We start from the raw sequence: 20,285 nt of genomic DNA, 5'->3' as shown, positions 1-20,285 counted from the left end.
ATTGCAACGTGGTGCCCTGAACGCCATGTTGATGAAGTTTATACAGAAGTTTCAGATGGTTAACCTTGTCAAATGCTTTAGAGAAGTCCAGAAGGATCAGGTCCGTCTGGTGGCCTTGAATTAAGTTACGGGATAGATCTTCTATCCTTGACCTTGACCTCATTTTGGACTTAAGTTGCTTTATATGGGCCATCTCTTGGTTAACCAAATGGGACCGTTTCGTCTAGCATCAATACCCCTTACAAGAATGAATTGATACTAATACAGATGTAAACTGTGACCATTCCTCATCTTCAAACATCACCTGACCTCAGTTTGACATTGACCTCGTTTTGGACTTAGGTGCAAAATCTATTGACAAGGATGCCACTGGGGCATCAAGCATTTATTGAACGCAGCTCCTTGTTTTTCTTGCATCTTTGTACATTTTCTCTCTGCACAGTATACAAATGCAATAGTATATGATATTTTCAATACCCCTGTTCCTCTGGCAATAAGCTGCTGTCTGGGGTATTCATCACCATTAGTGATAGATCTTAAATTGTTTAAGATAGTTAAGAAACTAATGTTCAATATGATCAAACTTCAATTTTAAAGAAAGATCATTTTAAGCCAATATCTGGAGTCCACTCCCTTTAATTTGTTATGTAGAGGAATATCATTAACTATGATGAAGAAGATACTGAGATTTTTTTATGATATATTTTAGGTCATGTGATACTGAGACTATGGCAACAGTTTTCTGTGAGGTGGAGTTTGATGACCTACTCTTCCTGGAGAAGGCAGGTGGAGGTACATTTGGTAGTGTGTACAGAGCAATATGGAAGCCATACGAGATGGAGGTTGCAGTGAAAAAACTGCTGGTACTTGATAAGGAGGTGAGGTCTATTTTGAAAAATTTTATTAAGGTAAAGTGAGATGCAAATTTGTGATTCAGCCTTAAAGTTTGACACCCTTGAGAACTTGAGAAAGTTATTGTCAGTCATTAATTATATCCCCTTACTAATTGTACGACTGTGTGCCATGTCAGTTTGTACATCCAAGCCATCCATGTGCTTGTGATAAATTGATAATGAAGGATGTGTGAATTGAGTTCATTTTTGGTAAACATGTATATGATCGTAAGATACAGGTTGAAGATTCTGGTTACAGTCAGTTAATATTTTATGCCTCTGTAAACAATATTTAGGATGGAATATACCGGTACTGGAATCACCATGTCCAAGTGTGTATATCAACCCATGCACCTGTGATAACTCAGCAGGAGCTGCTCATTATGTACTTTTATAACTGTTTTGATAATCATTGTATACTGACACTGGCTGGTTGATTTATTGTTATGTCTGATTATTTACAGGCCCAGGTGTTGAGTGTATTATCTCACAGAAATATCATCAAGTTTTATGGAGCTGTCACAGAGGAACCAAACTACTGTTTAGTTACAGGTAAGTTGCAACTTGGGATTGCTGGTCTTGCTGAAAAATGAATACTTTGATTTAAAAATGTTAAATGTGTGCATAATCAAGTTTGTGCTTGAATGATTACTTTTAAGGGGAAATGCCACAGTTGCCTATAATGTATACAGGGCAAAAAATTTCCTACGGGCAGAATTTCTTTAAACTTTGTGTACTGACTGGGAATCAAGTTTAAAACAGAAAAATGTATCAAAAATCGTAGGTACCCAGGCTTGATTTTGAATTATCTGCCCTTGAAAGTAGATTTTTTCAGTATTTTCCTACTTTCAAGGGCAGATAATTCATGGCCAAGGCTGGGTTCCTATGGTTTGTTTTATTTCATATTTCTGTTTTTGATTTGATTCTCTGTCGGGAAAAAAAGTTTAAAGAAGAAATTCTTTCTGTAAAATTTTTTTGCCCCATGTCAATATAGAGACTGTTGCAAATGTCCTGAACTATGAACATGACAATATGATACCGCAAAGTCCTAGTCTTTTCCATGAACCGATTTTCTTTAAACTTTGTATATAGTTGATAATGAAATCTGAAACAGAAATAAAATTTAAAATACACAGTTCTCTTGCCTTGATCTTGAATTATCTGCCCTTGAAAATTGAATTTTATTGTATTTTCTGATTTTCAAGGGCAGATAATTCAAGATCAAGCCTGGGTACCTATGATTTTTAATACATATTTCTGTTTTAAACTTGATTCTCAGTCCGTACACAAAGTTTAAAGAAATTCTGCCTGTAGGAAAATTTTTGCCTATATACATATAGGCAACTGTCCCATTTCCCCTTAACAGTTTAAATAGTCAAAATTTCAAACAAGGATAGGTAGCGTTGACAAAGTATAGAGGTACAACTATACAGACAGTGGTAATAGTGGGTTTAATTATATTTAGCTGAAACTTTTGATAGCAATTTAAAACATACGTTTAGTAAGTGAGTGTAAGTTATTTGGGTTGTCATGATTTTTCAGTGTGAATATTTGTGTTTCAGAGTTTGCCAGTAATGGGTCGCTATATGCATATCTTCAGAATCCTGAAAATCATCTCGACTTTGAACAGATATTGAAATGGGGCAAAGAAATAGCTCTAGGTAAAGGATTGGTTTAACTTAAAATTAATTGCTTCTCCATTTTCTGTGATAGGTTTATGAATATCTCAGGTATTCAGTAAACCTAATTTATGTCGAGTGGTTTCTGAGTAAAGAAATTATCTTGAGACATATGGCTGCTGACTTGTGAGATGCACATTTTCTTTGTTGGTTTATATCTTGACTTTTCAAGAGTTTTCACGAAAGTTTTCACGAAATTTCATGCCCACGAAATTAAATGTTTTTACAGTAGTTTAAAAATTTATGTTATTATTGTTTACTACATTGCTTTGGAACTCCCTCCCTGAACTTTCCTGTTACAGTTAGCTTTTGGGAAGATGATAAACCCAAAAGTATTCTAGAGGCAAACTTTGTTTGCTCAAACTCGGAGGTACCGGCAAAATTCGTTTGAGTTAGCAGTAAATTGAGTCATCAAAAATAATACATAACTAGAAAATGCTTTTGTAAAAAAGTGCATGTCTCCCCCAATGCATAGTCCTATAGGCAAGAAGTCAGTAGGGGTCAGGAGCAAAAGTCAAAGAGACACTGATGGTTGGCTGCAAATAGGATCATCTACTTGGCATGTCCAGTCATCCCGCTAAATTTCAACACTCTTGGCCTAGTGGTTCTCAAGTCACTGTTCAGGCTTGTGTGACCTTGATCAAGTGACCTCAAAATAAATAGGGGTCATCTACTCTGCATGTCCAATCATCCTATTAAGTTTCAACATTGTAGGTCAAGTAGTTCTCAAGTTATTTCCAAAAAATGATTTTACATGAACAGGCCACTGTGACGTTGACCTTTAATAGACTGACCCCAAAATCAATAGGGGTCATCTACTCTGCATGTTCAATCATCCTATGAAGTTTCAACATTCTGGGTCAAGTGGTTCTCAAGTTATTCATCGGTACTGGTTATCAATGTTCAGGCCCCTGTGACCTTGACCTTTAACAGAGTGACCCCAAAAACAATAGGGGTCATTTACTCTGCATGAACAATCATCCTATGAAGTTTCAACATTCTGGGTTGAGAGGTTCTCAAGTTATTGATTGGATATGGTTTTCCATGTTCAGGCCCCTGTGGCCTTGACCTTTAACAGAGTGACCCTAAAATCGTTAGGGGTCATCTACTCTGCATGACCAATCATCCTATGAAGTTTCATCATTCTGGGTCAAGTGGTTCTCAAGTTACTGACCGGAAATGGTTTTCAATGTTCGGGCCCCTGTGACCTTGACCTTTCACAGAGTGAACCCAAAATCTTTGGGGTCATCTACTCTGCATGACCAATCATCCTATTAAGTTTCAACATTCTGGGTCAAGTGGTTCTCAAGTTACTGACCGGAAATAATTTACAATGTTCAGGCCCCTGTGACCTTGACCTTTAATGGAGTGACCCCAAAATCGATAGGGGTCATCTACTCTGCATGACCAATCATCCTATTAAGTTTCAACATTCTGGGTCAAGTGGTTCTCAAGTTACTGACCGGAAATGGTTTTCAATGTTCAGGCCCTTGTGACCTTGACCTTTGACGGAGTGACCCCAAAATCAATAGGGGTCATCTACTCTTCATGACCAATCATCCTATGAAGTTTCAACATTCTGGGTCAAGTGGTTCTCTAGTTATTGATTGGAAATGGTTTTCAATGTTCAGGCCCCTGTGACCTTGACCTTTGACGGAGTGATCCCAAAATCGATAGAGGTCATCTGCTCTTCATGACCAATCATCCTATGAAGTTTCAACATTCTGGGTCAAGTGGTTCTCTAGTTATTGATCAGAAATGGTTTTCAATGTTCAAGCCCCTGTGACCTTGACCTTTGACGGAGTGACCCCAAAATCGATAGGGGTCATCTACTCTTCATGACCAATCATCCTATGAAGTTTCAACATTCTGGGTCAAGTGGTTCTCTAGTTATTGATCGAAATGGTTTTCAATGTTCAGGCCCCTGTGACCTTGAACTTTGACGGAGTGACCCCAATGTCAATAGGGGTCATCTGCTCTTCATGACCAATCATCCTATTAAGTTTCAACATTCTGGGTCAAGTGGTTCTCTAGTTATTGATCGGAAATTGTTTTCAATGTTCAGGCCACTGGGACCTTGACCTTTGACGGAGTGACCCCAAAAACAATAGGGGTCGTCTACTCCAGCAGCCCTACAACCCTATGAAGTTTGAAGGTTCTAGGTCAAATGATTCTCCAGTTATTGCTCGGAAATGAAGTGTGACGTACGGACGGATGGACGGACAGGGCAAAAACAATATGTCTCCTGGGGGAGACATAATTATGTATGGATATCACTGGGACCTGACAATGAGTTCAAGCGAAGGGGTGGTGTTTGAATTATCCAAGTTCGAATGGATGAAGTTTGGCTGTTACAGTAATGAATTTGAAGAAGGAAGCAATGATTGTGACAATTTTATTTGAATACTTTTTGTTACTATTTTAGGAATGAATTATTTGCACAGGGAATCTCCGGTCAAGGTCATACACAGAGACCTTAAATCTAAAAATGGTGAGAATTTTATTTCCCTTTTGTATGTTTTTTGTAAGTCTTTAGTATCTATATTTTTCCTCGTAGAAATTGCGAAAACTAATATTTTTCAAACAATTAGGTATTTGTTTTAGTGAATCCAAAAACTGAGTGAAAAAATGCCTCAACAATTAAGAAATTTTTTTTTTGTAGGTGATTATAGATAATGGAATTATGTTTTTTATTATTTCAGTTGTGATTTCACAAGATTGGATATGTAAGGTAAGACTTCTGAATATTGCTTGAGTGCTCTTCAAATCACTTGCCCCTCACCGATGTGGCTGGCTTATGGAAGGTCAATGGTTCTACCCAGGTGCCCGCCTATGATGAAATAATGCCTGGAGGGGCACGTGGGGAATTCGCCTTATTACCTATGATTGTGTTGGTGTGATGTTAAAACCCAACAAAAGCAAAAAATAAATAAAATCATTGTGTGTTGTATTATATCACAAGGGTGAAATTTCCTTCCCATCTGAACTGCGAACAGTTATTTTATTCAAAGTCATATCATGAAATGAGATACATTATTTCTTAAATAATTAATTCTTATGTTAAATACAGCATCTTGGCCACAAGATATGTAGTCTAGTTTCTGCTTTTATAGATATGATGGAAGTTCTGTTGCATTCTTTATAGATCTGTGATTTTGGAGCGTCAAAATTTATGGGTGGCACCACAAAGATGTCCCTTGCGGGAACATTTCCATGGATGGCACCTGAGGTATGTTACTGTCAAAATTGGTTATCTTTAACCTTTACCATGCCAAATTTCTAAAATGGACTGGTCTATCGTTCAATTTGGGCAGTACCATTTATTATTCGAAGGGATGTTCACTGAAAATTAACTGACTGAATAGCGAACAGTGCAGACCATGATCAGACTGCACAAATGTGCAGGTTGATCTTGGTCTGCTCTGGTTGCAAAAGCAGAATCACTTGCCGCCAGCAGGGTAAAGGTAAATATGATTCTGTTAAGTTATAAACGGATAATTTTCACACAAAATAATTTTCATTGCAACATTATTTTGAAAGTGGTGGTGTTAAAATATACATATGGTTTCAGTGTAGACCTAAGTATTTGCAAACGAGTGATTTCAGAAAGTTATTACTACGTTGGGGTTGGGGACTCTGTGGCTGAGTGGTTACGGTTGCTGACTTTGAATCACTTACCCCTCACCGATGCGGGTTCGAGCCTCTCTTGGGGCATTGAATTCTTTGTGTGAGGAAGCAATCCAGCTAGCTTACGGAAGATCGGTGGTTCTACACAGGTGCCCGTTCATGATGAAATAATGAGCTGACGGGCACCTGGGGCCTTCCTACACCTTCAAAGCTGGAAAGTTGCCGTATCACCAATAATTGTGTCATTGTGATGTTGAACCGAACAAAACAAAACAATCATTACCACGTTGTGATATTTACAGTAATAACCAGATTATGCGTTTACAGAAATTACCATGTTTTGACATTTACATATGTAAATGCTCTAAATGCAATGTTAATTCTTGTTGCAGACTTGTAGAATATCATTTTAATGTTCAAATTGTACTATATTTGATTCATACCTGTGGTTCAGCTATACAATTTTGTAATATTTAACAGGTTATACAGAGTCAGCCAGTGTCAGAGTTCTGTGACACCTGGTCTTATGGTGTGGTATGTATCAGCAGTCTTTGATATGCACAGTTTTTCCACAAAACTTATGAAGTGAACTTTATAAATGAATTTTTATGGTGTGATTTTAATTGTACACTGATGAGGTAAACTGTGAAATCATTTGATTTCATAGGCATTAATTTTCGTAGTTTGGCGAAAACGATAGCTATTTCATGGGATATGCTTTTATGGGTTTGAACTTTCAAAGTTAAAATGAACAGAAATTGGATGTGTTGGTTGGGATTTTATTTAGTGTATTAATGCAACCACAAAATCCATGAAAATTAGTCCCTCACAAATATTAAGTACTTTACAAAATTAGTCACTCGTGAATATTAATGACTCTACAAAATTAGTCTTCCATGAATATTAATGACTTTACAAAATAAATCCCCCAAATGAATATTAATGACTTTACAAAATAAATCCCCCCTCCATGAATATTAAAGATTTTACAAAATAAGTCCCTCATGAATATTAATGACTTTACAAAAAAAGGCCCCCCATGAATATTAATGACTTTACAAAAATAAGTTCCCTCATGAAAATTGATGACTTTACAGTATTATTCTGCCATGAATATTGATGACTTTACAGAGTTAGTCCCTCATTAATGTTAATTGCTTTACATTAGTTTTGCAAGTAAATGTTCACAACTTCAGTTATTGAAAGTCGTAAAAGCTATTTCTTTATTGAACATATAAATCAGTGTTTATGTTTGGAACTGCTGACAATGATTAGCTGTTTATAGGTGTTATGGGAACTGCTGACACACGAGGTACCGTTCAATGGTATAGAGGGCTTCCAGGTAGCCTGGCTGGTTGTAGAGAGAGGAGAGGTAAAATTTTATTGTACCCCCCCACCCCCCGACAACAAAGTTGTAAGGGGGGCTATAGTGGTTTCAGGTTGTCTGTCTGTCCGTCCATCTGTCCGTAGATGCAATCTTGTGCGCACCATCTCTCCTTATCCCCTTGACAGAATTTAATGAAACTTCACACAAGTGATCAGTACCAACAGTAGTTGTGCATGGGGCATGTTAGGTTCTTTTAGAAAAAAAAATTGCAGAGTTATGGGACTTTGTTTTTTTGTTACTATACTATATACATAGACACAATCTTGTGCGCAACAACTCTCCTCATCCCCTTGACACAATTTAATGAAACTTCACACAAATGATCAGTACCAACAGTAGTTGTGCATGGGGCATGTTAGGTTCTTTTAGAAAAAAAATTTGCAGAGTTATGGGACTTTGTTTTTTTGTTACTATACTATATACATAGACACAATCTTGTGCGCACCATCTCTCCTCATCCCCTTGACACAATTTAATGAAACTTCACACAAGTGATCAGTACCAACAGTAGTTGTGCATGGGGCATGTTAGGTTCTTTTAGAAAAAAAATTTGCAGAGTTATGAGACTTTGTTTTTTTGTTACTATACTATATACATAGACACAATCTTGTGTGCACCATCTCTCCTCATCCCCTTGACACAATTTAATGAAACGTCACACAAGTGATCAGTAACAACAGTAGTTGTGCATGGGGCATGTTAGGTTCTTTCAGAAAAAAAAAATGCAGAGTTATGAGACTTTGTTTTTTTGTTACTATACTATATACATAGACACAATCTTGTGCGCACCATCTCTCCTCATCCCCTTGACACAATTTAATGAAACTTTACACAAGTGATCAGTAACAACAGTAGTTGTGTATGGGGCATGTTAGGTTCTTTCAGCGACAAAAATTGCAGAGTTATGGGACTTTGTTTCTTGTTAACATACTATGTACATACAGTCTGCATATGCAATCTTGTGCGTGCCTAATCTACCAAACCCTTGCACACAATTTAATGAAACTTCACACAAGTGATCAGTACCAACCCTAGTTGTGCATGGTGCATGTTACATTCTTTTAGATAAATATTCTGCATAGTTATGGGACTTTGTTTTTTGTTACTATACTGTATACATACAGTCTATATACATACAGTCCACATAATTATGCAATCTTGTCTGCGTCAAATTGCAATGTACTGTGTCAGTGCATGCGGGGGTACATTCATCACCTTTAGTGATAGCTCTAGTTATTTTTTGACTGTCCGACTTAAAAAATGTGAATCCATCACAGCGTTTAGTTAGGGATTAAGAAGGTTAACATTTCTGTCTAAAAACAAGGTCCTGTCTAGTTCCAGACTTCCCTTAAACTGAGGATGGGATTTCGTTTTATCGTAGTTAAGTTGGCATGGTAGATTTATTTTATCTGACAGTGTAAAATGGGGCATAAACAAAGCATAAATAATGCCGCAGTAGATGAACAGAGAGGTAGTATAAAATAAAGTAGTCTATTACCAGTGTGAGATGACAAGTATGGGATTATCTCAAAATAATAAGGCTTGTGAGAAAAACCTATTCACTGTTTTAAGTTTGGGTGATTTTTGTGTACAGTGAAGGACCACATGCTTTGGCATTGATGACTGGAGCAACAGGGCTTGCTCAAACAATTCACCTGGTCCTTGGCAATTTTCCTTGTATTTTCTCTATTTGGATGGCTTGAATGCCTGGATGACTTGAGCGTTTTGCTAATACCCTTGCAACCTCAAGAAATCAGTGCTAACTGTATTGATAAAATACATCAATTGTATTTGATGAATTATTAGAGTAATTTTTGCCTTGCTGTTATTTTTTTAGACTATTTGGAATTCAGATAGGAAGGTGCAATATTTTAGAATTTCTCCACTCTAGACATGCTAGGCAATTGTTTCTTGCACACAGGACTGGCGTTTCCGGTGATTTTACCCATGCCGGTAAAACCCATCTGGCATCCCCCATGCCAGATTAATCTCGTGCTGTTAATGACAACTATTGATTCATGCACACATAATAAATTGTTTATGTAAAATACGAAAAAAGCAGGTACCTTGATAGTTTCTCTCCGTTCCTTATAGTATATTTCTCGATTCAAAATATGTTAGTTTACCATAAAAACCACATTACGCTACAAAGGACAAAACTAAAGTGGAACTTTGTTATTGTGCGTAACGCAAAACATCATGACGTCACTTCTGCTTGTGGACGTTATTTTCCCGCGCTTTCTGTTCATTCTCCACTATAAGAAAGAGTGCTAAAAAGAAACTATTTCTACCTTTTGTAAAATACGGTATGCAAGAAAAAAGTCTGCCAGAATAAAATGCTAACGTATACGATATGCAAGAAAAAATATCAGTCATGTGTTTACGAATCGGATGGAAATATCCGTCCCTCGGCCACCTGCGCATGGGTGGGAATTCGGCAAGCCTCATTACCGCCCAATGCGCAGGTGCCCTTGGGACGGATATTTCTATTCGATTCGTAAACACATGACAGATATTATTAGTACAAGTCACAGACAATTATACCTTTAGTATTCCAGATGAATTCTCATAAGGATACATATGACTATGTATTTGTAGAGGCTGACGATACCAAGCGAGTGTCCACCGTGTTTTGGGAAAATAATGACCCAGTGTTGGGAATTAGAGCCTAAAAAACGTCCGTCCTTTAGACAGATCCTCACTAAACTTGACATCATACTGGAAGATGGTAAGCAGTGTCTACTTAAATATGTAATAAAATTCTTTGTCGACTTTATACAGTGATATCATTTAATTTTGTGGACACAGAATTTTGCGAGTCAGGCAAAACTGGCAATTATGTGAAGATGTGAATTCACAGATTTAAGATTCCAAATGTGAAAGGAATAGGAGTTACACATTTTCATTCGTATTTAATTTTATGGATATACTGAACCATGAAATACACAAAAGTTAGCTCCCCACACATATTAATGATTTGCCATGTTTACATTTTTTGCTTGACTATTCGGAGAATAAGAAAAGCTATCTTATTCAACTCGGTGTTGGCTTCGGCATCACACCTTGCCACCTAAAAAGTGACCTTAAGTTTTTCGTACCAGTTCACCTTTTGACAAAACCTTTTGACATATAGCTTTGAAGTTTACAACACCTGTGTACAATCACCATGTCCATATTTTGTGTAAACTGTTTGACGTATGGCTTTGAAGCTTTTATCACTTGTTTATTATAACAGTCTGTACCAGTAGGCAAGAGTACATAACTCTGTCAAGTATTTTGGCTGAATTATGGCCGTTTTTGGCCTTGAAAATTGTTTCAGTTTTTGTGCAAGTCCACATTTTGACAAAACCTTTTGACGTATAGCTTTGAAACTTTCAACACTTGTGTACCATCACCATTTCCAGTGTTAGGCAAGAGTACATAACTCCATCAAGGATTTTGTCTGAATTGTGACCCCTTTTAACCTACAGATCTTGGTTAAGTTTTTTTACAAGTTCATATTTTGTGTAAACTGTTTGACATATGGCTTTGAAGCTTTTATCACTTGCTTATTATAACAGACTCTATGTGTAGGCAAGAGTACATAGCTCTGTCAAGTATTTTGGCTGAATTATGGCCCTTTTTGGACTTGGAAATTGTTTCAGTTTTTATACAAGTCCACATTTAGACAAAACCTTTTGACGTATAGCTTTGAAACTTTCAGCACTTGTGTACCATTCCCATGTCCAGTTTTAGGCAAGAGTACATAACTTTAATGTCAGGGGCCTCCGTGGCCGAGTGGTTAAGGTCACTGACTTCCAGTCATTTGCCCCTCACTGATGTGGGTTTGAGCCTCACTTGGCACTTTGAATTCTTTATGTGAGGAAACCATCCAGCTGGTTTACAGAAGGCTGGTGGTTCTACCCAGGTACCAGCTCGTGATTAAATTAAAGCATGGAGGGGCACCTGAGGTCTTCCTCCGCCATCAAAGCTGGAAAGTCGCCATATGACCTATAACTGGTAGAGCGTCGGTCTACGGATCGCGGAGTCTTGAGTTCGATCCTCGGGCGGGGCGTATGTTCTCCGTGACTATTTGATAAACGACATTGTGTCTGAAATCATTAGTCCTCCACCTCTGATTCATGTGGGGAAGTTGGCAGTTACTTGCGGAGAATAGGTTTGTACTGGTACAGAATCCAGGAACACTGGTTAGGTTAACTGCCCGCCTTTACATAACTGAAATACTGTTGAAAAACGGCGTTAAACCCAAAACAAACAAACAAACAAATATGATCTATAACTGTTTTGGTGCGATGTTAAACCCAACCAAAAAAAAAAAGTTTTAATGTCTAATTGGTAATCTTGTAAAAAGAGTTTTAATGTATGTGCTTTTGATGATTATTTTTGTTACAGAGTCAATGCAAGATGTTACCAATTCTTTTCTGGATCATAAGAACATATGGCAGTAAGTAGGCACCATTTTCATTTGGACTTCATAGTGATTTCTTTAAGCACCTGTGGGTGGGGATTTCCCCTTGCTATTGTGGTCTGAAGCCCTGGATACTTTTCCTGCAACAAGTAAATTCTACTTTCCAACTTCATTCACCGGAACTAGGATAATTTGAACAACATTCTTTGCTCGAACTCAAATAATAAATGGTTGTGCCCAAATTGAACGATGGACTAGTCCATTTTAGAAATTTAGCAGGCTAAAGGTTAAGGTTGCTGATTTTAAAGCATTTGCCCCTCACTGCAGTTAGTGCAAGCTACATTTGGGTAGTCATTGGACAAAGCCATCCAGCTGGTTAATGGAAAGTCAGTTGTTCTTTGTGCCCAACCATGACTGTAGGGTAACACGCATAGTGGTACCTGGGGTATTCCTCTACCTTAAAAAGATGTAAAGCCGCCGTATGACCTTTATTGTTTCGGTTTGGCTTAGAACCAACCACAAACAAACAAACCAAAAAAAACAAACAGAATTATTAGGTCAAGAACATGCAATATTATCAGGTTAAATTACCTAACAGTTGCAAATTGATTTCTGTTACAGAATTGAAATAGAATCGACTTTAAGTAGATTGAAGAAAGCTGAAAGTCAGTTAACAAGTAAAGAAAGACAGTTACGTGAAAAGGAGATACAACTGATGGCAAGAGAGAAAGATTTGGAGCAACAACTTTATGTAGCAGTAAGTACATAGCAGTTTACTATCTCTAATTATTGTACCCCCCGAACAACGAAGTTGTAAGAGGGGTATACTGGTTTCAGGTTGTCTGTCTGTCCGTCCATCCATCCATCCGTCTGTAGACTCAATCTTGTGTGCACCAACTCTCCTCATCCCCTTGACACAATTTAATGAAACTTGACACAAGTGATCAGTAACAAGAGTAGTTGTGCATGTGCATGTTAGGTTCTTCCAGAAAAAAAAAATTGCAGAGTTATGGGACTTTGCTTTTTGTTACTATACTATATACATAGAGTATGCCTATGCAATCTTGTACGCGCTTAATCTCCTGAACCCATGCACACAATTTAATGAAACTTCACACAAGTGATCAGTGGTAACCCTAGTTGTGCATGGTGCATGTTAGGTTCTTTCAGAATAAAATTCTGCACAGTTGTGTGACTTTGTTTTTTGTTACTATACTATATAAATAGAGTCTGCATATGCAATCTTGTGCGCGCCTAAACTCCCGAACCATTGCACACAATTTAATGAAACTTCACACAAGTGATCAGTGGTAACCCTAGTTGTGCATGGTGCATGTTAGGTTCTTTCAGAATAAAATTCTGCACAGTTGTGTGACTTTGTTTTTTGTTACTATACTACAGTGCACTCGCAATCCTACGAAAAGCCAAGGGACCGGCCGTTTTTTTCGTAATATCGCATTTTTGTTCGAGCGCAGTATAGGAAATTTCGCTATACAGTACCTTAATATTTACACATCGTAACCAGTGGTATTTAAACATGTTGTATACCAATTTTATATGTACATCTGGGTTTTCTACAAATCTTATTAGAATCTGAACTCAGATGGTATCAAGAACTTTAAATCGTTTTTTTTTTCTTCACCATTTTTCACTGTACATAAAATATAGACAGGTTACATTGTTGCACGAGAACAAAAATCGCAATGGCCTATTCCGATTCAGCTACCATACACTGAATTTTTCGGAATAATAAAACGACAATTTACAGACGATCAGGACTTAGAATTTTTTTTATTTTCTTTATACAGTGACTGTTTGAGACGTATAGTTATCGAAGTAAGTGCGGCTGGTATGCCATCCGATCTGATAGTTATAGGAGAAAAAATTAACCACTTAATTGTGTCATAGTGTACAGCGTATATATTTCGAATTTAATTACTAAGTTTTCTCACTTTAGTTACTGTTTACGCCCAGCTAATTGATTGTGACACTTTCCACCCTTAAGCGTTTTTCACGCCGTTATGGAAGGTGTGAAAACTTAGACGATACAGGTATTCGTATAATCGCAACTAAAACAAGTTGAAAACAGGCTTTAAGGACATAACAATACATTCCACAACACCTTTTCGTAGTATACCGGTATTTCGTTAAATTGCGATTCGTAGCACCGCGAATGCACTGTATATAAATAGAGTCTGCATATGCAATCTTTTGCGCGCCTAAACTCCCGAACCATTGCACACAATTTAATGAAACTTCACACAAGTGATCAGTAGTAATCCTAGTTGTGCATGGTGCATGTTAGGTTCTTTCAGAAAAAAGTTCTGCACAGTTACGGGGCTTTGTTTTTGTTAACATACTATATACATACAGTCTGCATAATTATGCAATACTGTGCCCCCCTAAACTCTCGAACCATTGCACACAATTTAATGAATCTTCACACAAGTGATCAGTTCCAACCTTACTTGTGCATGGTGCATGTTAGGTTCTTTCAGAATATTCTGCAGAGTTATGGGACTTTGTTTTTTGTTACTTTACTATATACATAGAGTCTATATACATACAGTCCACATAATTATGCAATCTTTTGTACATCAGATTGCAATGTACTGTGTAAGTGCATGCAGGGGAGGGGGGGGGGGGGAGTATATTCCTCACCTTCAGTGATAGCTCTAGTTTATATACAGTTACAATAGTTTCGTACTGAACCCTCAAGACATACCATATAGAGGTTTTGAAAATCATAGATATAAAGTTTGAAACAATTGCGGAATTTAACTTAAACAGAGAGAAAATACATTCAGATCCATTTAGAAGAATTTTGAACAGAACTTGTTTGGCGGCTGTAAAAAGTCTCCATACTAAGACTCATTGTTGTTACATTTTCTGGTCCTTTGGAATCACGGGAAATAATGATTTTTAACTAAAGAATTTTACTAGAGAACTGCTTGTTCTGCCTAAGCCAGTGCTAGGGAAGGTGAGGGGTGTTTCATATATCATTACCTCTCATGAACAAACCGAGTCTACTATTATGTTGCTAGGTTGCGTTCTATGCTTCTAAAGGATCTTTTTACAGACTTTTCTTAAAATTTCTTTGATGTACTTGAAATTTCAAGATCATCCAGTTGGAGATATTGAATTTCAATATAATCAATTAACTTGTACAGAACTTTGTTTTATTACGATATTTATGATGTTGCATGATGCAAAGAGTGAAAAATTGTCATAACACTATGAACCAAACTGACCATAACTCTGGAAGAGAAAGGATTGTCTTTGGTTAAGATGAAATTTTGGTAGTAAGTTGTACAGGTTACATGTTGAATAATGTAATTTCTTTTACAGGCACTTGATTCCCATGATGTAAACACCTGGACTGAATATGATGTGGTAAGTTGTGAACTGACTCTAGTCTAATTAAGTAGTACTTTCCTTTTCTTATTTTAGTACCATGTTTATTTTTAGAAATGCACATTTTTATCTATGTCATGATGACCTTATTAACCTTTAGCCTGCTAAATTTCTATAGTGGACTGGTCCATCTTTCAGTTTGGGCAGTACCTCTTATTATTCGAAGCAGTGTTCACAGAAAATTTACTGAATAGCGAACAGTGCAGACCATGATCAGTCTGCACTGGTAAAATCACTTGCCGGTGTAACGGTCAGTTTTTTCCCCAGTCAGTTTTTTCCCCGGGGAAAAAACTGACTAGTTAGTTTCTTCCCCGGGGGAAAGAACTGACTAGTCAGTTTTTTCCCCGGGGAAGAAACTGACTGGTCAGTTCTTTCCCCCCCCTAGTCAATTTTTTCCCCCCAATCGCAACTGGTTACTCTTGATCATTCTTATGGGGGGAAAAAACTAACTAGTCAATTCTTTCCCCCCTCATCAATTTTCCTGGCTAGTCAATTATTTCCCGTTAGTGAATTAGAACTGGTTATTCTTGGTTATTCTTAACTAGCCTGTTTTTTTCATTTCCGATAGTCGGTTTTCATTTAAATTGCATATAAAATAAGAAATACATGTATTTTCATATTTTGTGTAAATTAAAGAAATGTTTTTAAATGAACTTATTTTAATTTCTGTTGTATTTTTAATTTGCCTTTTTCCTGTTTCAGTTTCTTCTAAGGTAAGGAAATTACTGCTGGTCAGTTCTTTTCCCACGTAGCCAGTACTTGACCAGTAAGGTCGGGGAAGTAAATTGACCAGTCAGTTCTTTTCCCCCTAGCCTGTACTTGCTCTGTTAGATGGGGGAAGAAATTGACTGGTCAGTTCTTTCCCCTCAGCCAGTACTTGACCTGTTGGGTGGGGAAATGAAATTGACTAGTCAGTTCTATCCCCAATAGCCAGTGCTTGCTTTGTCAGGTGGGCGAAGAAATTGACCGGTCAGTTCTTTAGCCAGCACTTGCTCTGTTAAGTGGGAAGAAATTGACTGGTCAGTTCTTCCCCCCACTATCATATACATGACCTGTCAGGTGGGGGAAGAAATTTACTGGTCAGTTCTTTCCCCTCTAGCCAGTACTTGTTAGAAAGAACTGACCGTTTCTTCCCCCTCTAGCCAGTACTTGTTCTGTTAAGTGGGCGAAGAAAATGTCTGGCCAGTTCTTTCCCCCCTACCCAGTACTTGACCTGTCGGGTGGGGAGAAGAAATTGACCGGTCAGTTCTTTCCCCACTAGCCAGTACTTGCTTCTGTTAGGTGGGAGAAGAAATTGACTGGTCAGTTCTTTCCCCCCAGCAAGTACTTGACCTGTCAGGGGTGGGAGGAGCAATTAACCAGTCAGTTCTTTCCCCCCTAGCCAGTACTTGACCTGTCAGGTGGGGAAATGAATTTGACCAGTCAGTTCTTTCCCCCCTAGCCAGTACTTGACCTATCAGGAGGGAGAAAAAATTGATAAGTTAGTTATTTCCCCCCTAGCCAGTACTTGACCTGTCAGGTGGGGGAAGAAATTGACCGGTCAGTTCTTTCCCCCTTAGCCAGTACTTGCTTTGTCAGGTGGGGGAAGAAATTGACCGGTCAGTTCTTTCCCCGCAAGCTAGTTCTTGACCTGTTGGGTGGGGAGAAGAAATTGACCAGTCAGTTCTTTCCCCCCTATCCAGTACTTGACCTGTCAGGTAAGGAAATGAATTTGACCAGTCAGTTCTTTCCCCCCTTGCCAGTACTTGACCTATCAGGAGGGAGAAAAAATTGATAAGTTAGTTATTTCCCCCCTAGCCAGTACTTGACCTGTCAGGTGGGGGAAGAAATTGACCAGTCAGTTCTTTCCCCCCTAGCCAGTACTTGCTTTGTCAGGTGGGGGAAGAAATTGACCGGTCAGTTCTTTCCCCCCTAGCTAGTTCTTGACCTGTTGGGTGGGGAGAAGAAATTGACCAGTCAGTTCTTTCCCCCCTATCCAGTACTTGACCTGTCTGGTGGGGGAAGAAATTGACTAGTCAGTTCTTTCCCCCCTAGCCAGTACTTGACCTCTCAGGTGGGGGAAGAAATTGACTAGTCAGGTCTTTCCCCTCCTAAGCCAGTACTTGCTCTGTTAGGTGGGGGAAAGAACTGACCGGTCAATTTCTTCCCCCACCTAACAGAGCAAGTAATGGCTAGGGGGGAAAGAACTGACTGGTCAATTTCTTCCCCGACCTAACAGAGCAAGTACTGGCTGGGGGGAAAGAACTGACTGGTCAATTTCTTCCCCCACCTGACAGGTAAAGTACTGGCTAGGGGGGAAAGAACTGACTGGTAAATTTCTTCCCCTACCTGATAGGTCAAGTTTATGCAAGGTGGGGAAGAACTGACTAGTCAATTTCTTCCCCAACCTGACAATTCAAGTATAATAGTAGGGGAGAAAGAACAGACTAGTCAAATTTTTCCCCCACCTGATAGGTCAAGTATATGCTTGGGGGGAAAGAACTGCCTAGTCAATTTCTTCTCCCCACCCGTCAGGTCAAGTACTAGCTAGGGGGGAAAGAACTGACCGGTCAATTTCTTCCCCTACATGATAGGTCAAGTATATGCAAGGGGGGAAAGAACTGACTAGTCAATTTCTTCCCCCACCTGATAGGTCAAGTGTATGCAAGGGAGGAAAGAACTGACCAGTCAATTTCTTCTCCCCACCCGACAGGTCAAGTACTGGCTACGGGGGAAAGAACTGACCGGTCAATTTCTTCCCCTACCTGATAGGTCAAGTATATGCAAGGGGGGAAAGAACTGACTAGTCAATTTCTTCCCCCACTTGACTATATGCTAGGGGGAAAAGAACTGACTGGTCAATTTCTTCCCCCACCTGATAGGTGAAATATATGCTGGGGGGAAAGAACTGACTGGTCAATTTCTTCCCCCACCTGATAGGTCAAGTATATGCTAGGAGGGAAAGAACTGACCGGTCAATTTCTTCTCCCCACCCGAAAGGTCAAGTACTGGCTAGGGGGGAAAGAACTGACTGGTCAATTTTTTCCCTCACCTGATAGGTCAAGTATATGCTAGGGGGGAAAGAACTGACTAGTCAATTTCTTCCCGCACCTGACAGGTCAAGTATATGCTAGGAGGGAAAGAGCTGACAGGTCAATTTTTTCTCCCCACCCAACAGGTCAAGTACTGGCTAGGGGGGAAAGAACTGACCGGCCAATTTCTTCCCCCACCTGACAGGTCAAGTACTGGCTTGAGGAAAGAACTGACTGGTCAATTTTTTCCCCCACCTGATAGGTCAAGTATATGCAAGGGGGAAAGAACTGACCAGTCAATTTCTTCCCCGCAACTGACAGATATTAAATAGTAATGGCAATCAAACAGAAGTTTAAAAATTTGATTTGACAAAAAAAAACATTGATTAAAGTTACAAAAAAAGAAACATATAGAATTATTCAAATGAAAAACAATACCCGTTTCATCTGAAATTTAAATGGAAAATGAATAGACACTTGTATTCCAAATAACAATACCGAAAGAATCCAGTACTTGAAGGGAAAACTTGACTAGGGGGAAAGTACTGACTAGTCAGTTTTTTCCTTGGGGAAAAATCTGACTAACTAGTCAGTTTCTTTCCCTATCAGAAAACTTATTCCAAGGGGGGAAAAAACTGACTAGGGGGGGAAGAAACTGACTAGTCAGTTTTTTCCCCGGGGGAAAGAATTGACTAGTCAGTTTTTTCCCCGGGGAAAGAACTGACTGGGGGAAAAACTGGGCTGTTACACCGGCAGCAAGCTAAAGGTTAAAGGGACCATAAATACTTGATTTAATATATTACACATAAGATGTAGTAAAATCCAGATACAATATACCTGGTAGCTGAAGCATGTTTTTATTCATTTTGAGCCCTCCTTATTTGCTTAAAAGCTCACTTCATTCATGATGTTATTTCACAAGACATATAACTTGTTCAGTGTGTTAAAATGAATTAAAACATGCTCCTGCAATATGCTATGGAAATACATAGTGATTTTTATATGCTTTTCATATTAAACCTAACATGAAATTGTGTGCTTCAGAACAAGTAGATTCAAGTCGTAAAATACTTACTGTGAAATCATTTAAATTCGCTGGCATGAAATTTCGCGCAAACATGAAAAAGGACTGTTTCGCGCGGGCTTTAATTCGCGCATGTTCAATTTATAAATGAAAAAATAAATTAAAAAATTATAACAGCGCGGTCTTAAATTCGCAAATTGGTTCTAGCGCGAAATATGCAAAAATTCGTCCTACGCGAATAAAAATGATTTCACAGTATAATCAGTGTTATATGATCCCAATTTGTTTGCAGTATATAAGGTTAAAGGTCATTAATTCAAATCCCTTTGTTTCATATAAAAGACAACGACTTCATTAACATGACAACCATCTGATTTCATGCAAAATGTATTCCAGCAGTGAAAAAGTGTGATTAAAGCATTCGTTCTACACAAATTTGTGCAAAAAATGAGAAAATTAAGATCTGTTTACTTTGAACTTACTTCAACTACACCATGGAAGCACATTTTCAGCCGAATAACTGACCTTATTCCTTAAAACTCTTTTACTGTTCCTGAAACATTACCTTAGATATGATCAGTCATCAAGCATTATCTTTCACCCTTAGCCTGCTCAATTTCTAAAATGGACTGGTCCATCATTCAATTTGGGCAATACCATTTATTATTCGAAGGGGTTTTCACTGAAAATTTACTAATTGAATAGCGATTAACAGTGCAGACCATGATCAGCCTGCACAGATGTGCAGGCTGATCATGGTCTGCACTTGTCGCAAAGGCAGAATCACTTGCCGCCAGCAGGCTAAGGGTAATAACACTTTTGTTGTTAAATATTATTTTCAT

At 38.3% G+C, this 20,285-nt stretch overlaps 1 protein-coding gene across 2 annotated transcripts in view; it reads left to right on the top strand.

The window, feature by feature from the left end:
* The window catches only part of LOC123532890 (uncharacterized), a 57,604-nt gene that overhangs the window by 4,579 nt on the left and 32,740 nt on the right, over positions 1-20,285 (top strand). For both annotated transcript variants that reach the window (XM_053517803.1, XM_045314486.2), the window contains exons 2-13: positions 710-878; positions 1,358-1,445; positions 2,456-2,554; positions 4,998-5,063; positions 5,275-5,303; positions 5,718-5,801; positions 6,680-6,733; positions 7,485-7,571; positions 10,185-10,314; positions 11,979-12,030; positions 12,616-12,751; positions 15,343-15,387. In XM_053517803.1, the coding sequence (XP_053373778.1) occupies positions 729-878; positions 1,358-1,445; positions 2,456-2,554; positions 4,998-5,063; positions 5,275-5,303; positions 5,718-5,801; positions 6,680-6,733; positions 7,485-7,571; positions 10,185-10,314; positions 11,979-12,030; positions 12,616-12,751; positions 15,343-15,387 (1,020 nt within the window). In that variant the 5' untranslated portion in view covers positions 710-728. The remainder of the gene's footprint in view (positions 1-709; positions 879-1,357; positions 1,446-2,455; positions 2,555-4,997; positions 5,064-5,274; positions 5,304-5,717; positions 5,802-6,679; positions 6,734-7,484; positions 7,572-10,184; positions 10,315-11,978; positions 12,031-12,615; positions 12,752-15,342; positions 15,388-20,285) is intronic.

This window comes from Mercenaria mercenaria, chromosome 11, assembly GCF_021730395.1.
Source record: "Mercenaria mercenaria strain notata chromosome 11, MADL_Memer_1, whole genome shotgun sequence".
In the NCBI taxonomy this organism is placed as follows: domain Eukaryota; kingdom Metazoa; phylum Mollusca; class Bivalvia; order Venerida; family Veneridae; genus Mercenaria; species Mercenaria mercenaria.
This window is presented reverse-complemented; position numbering and strand designations above follow the sequence as displayed.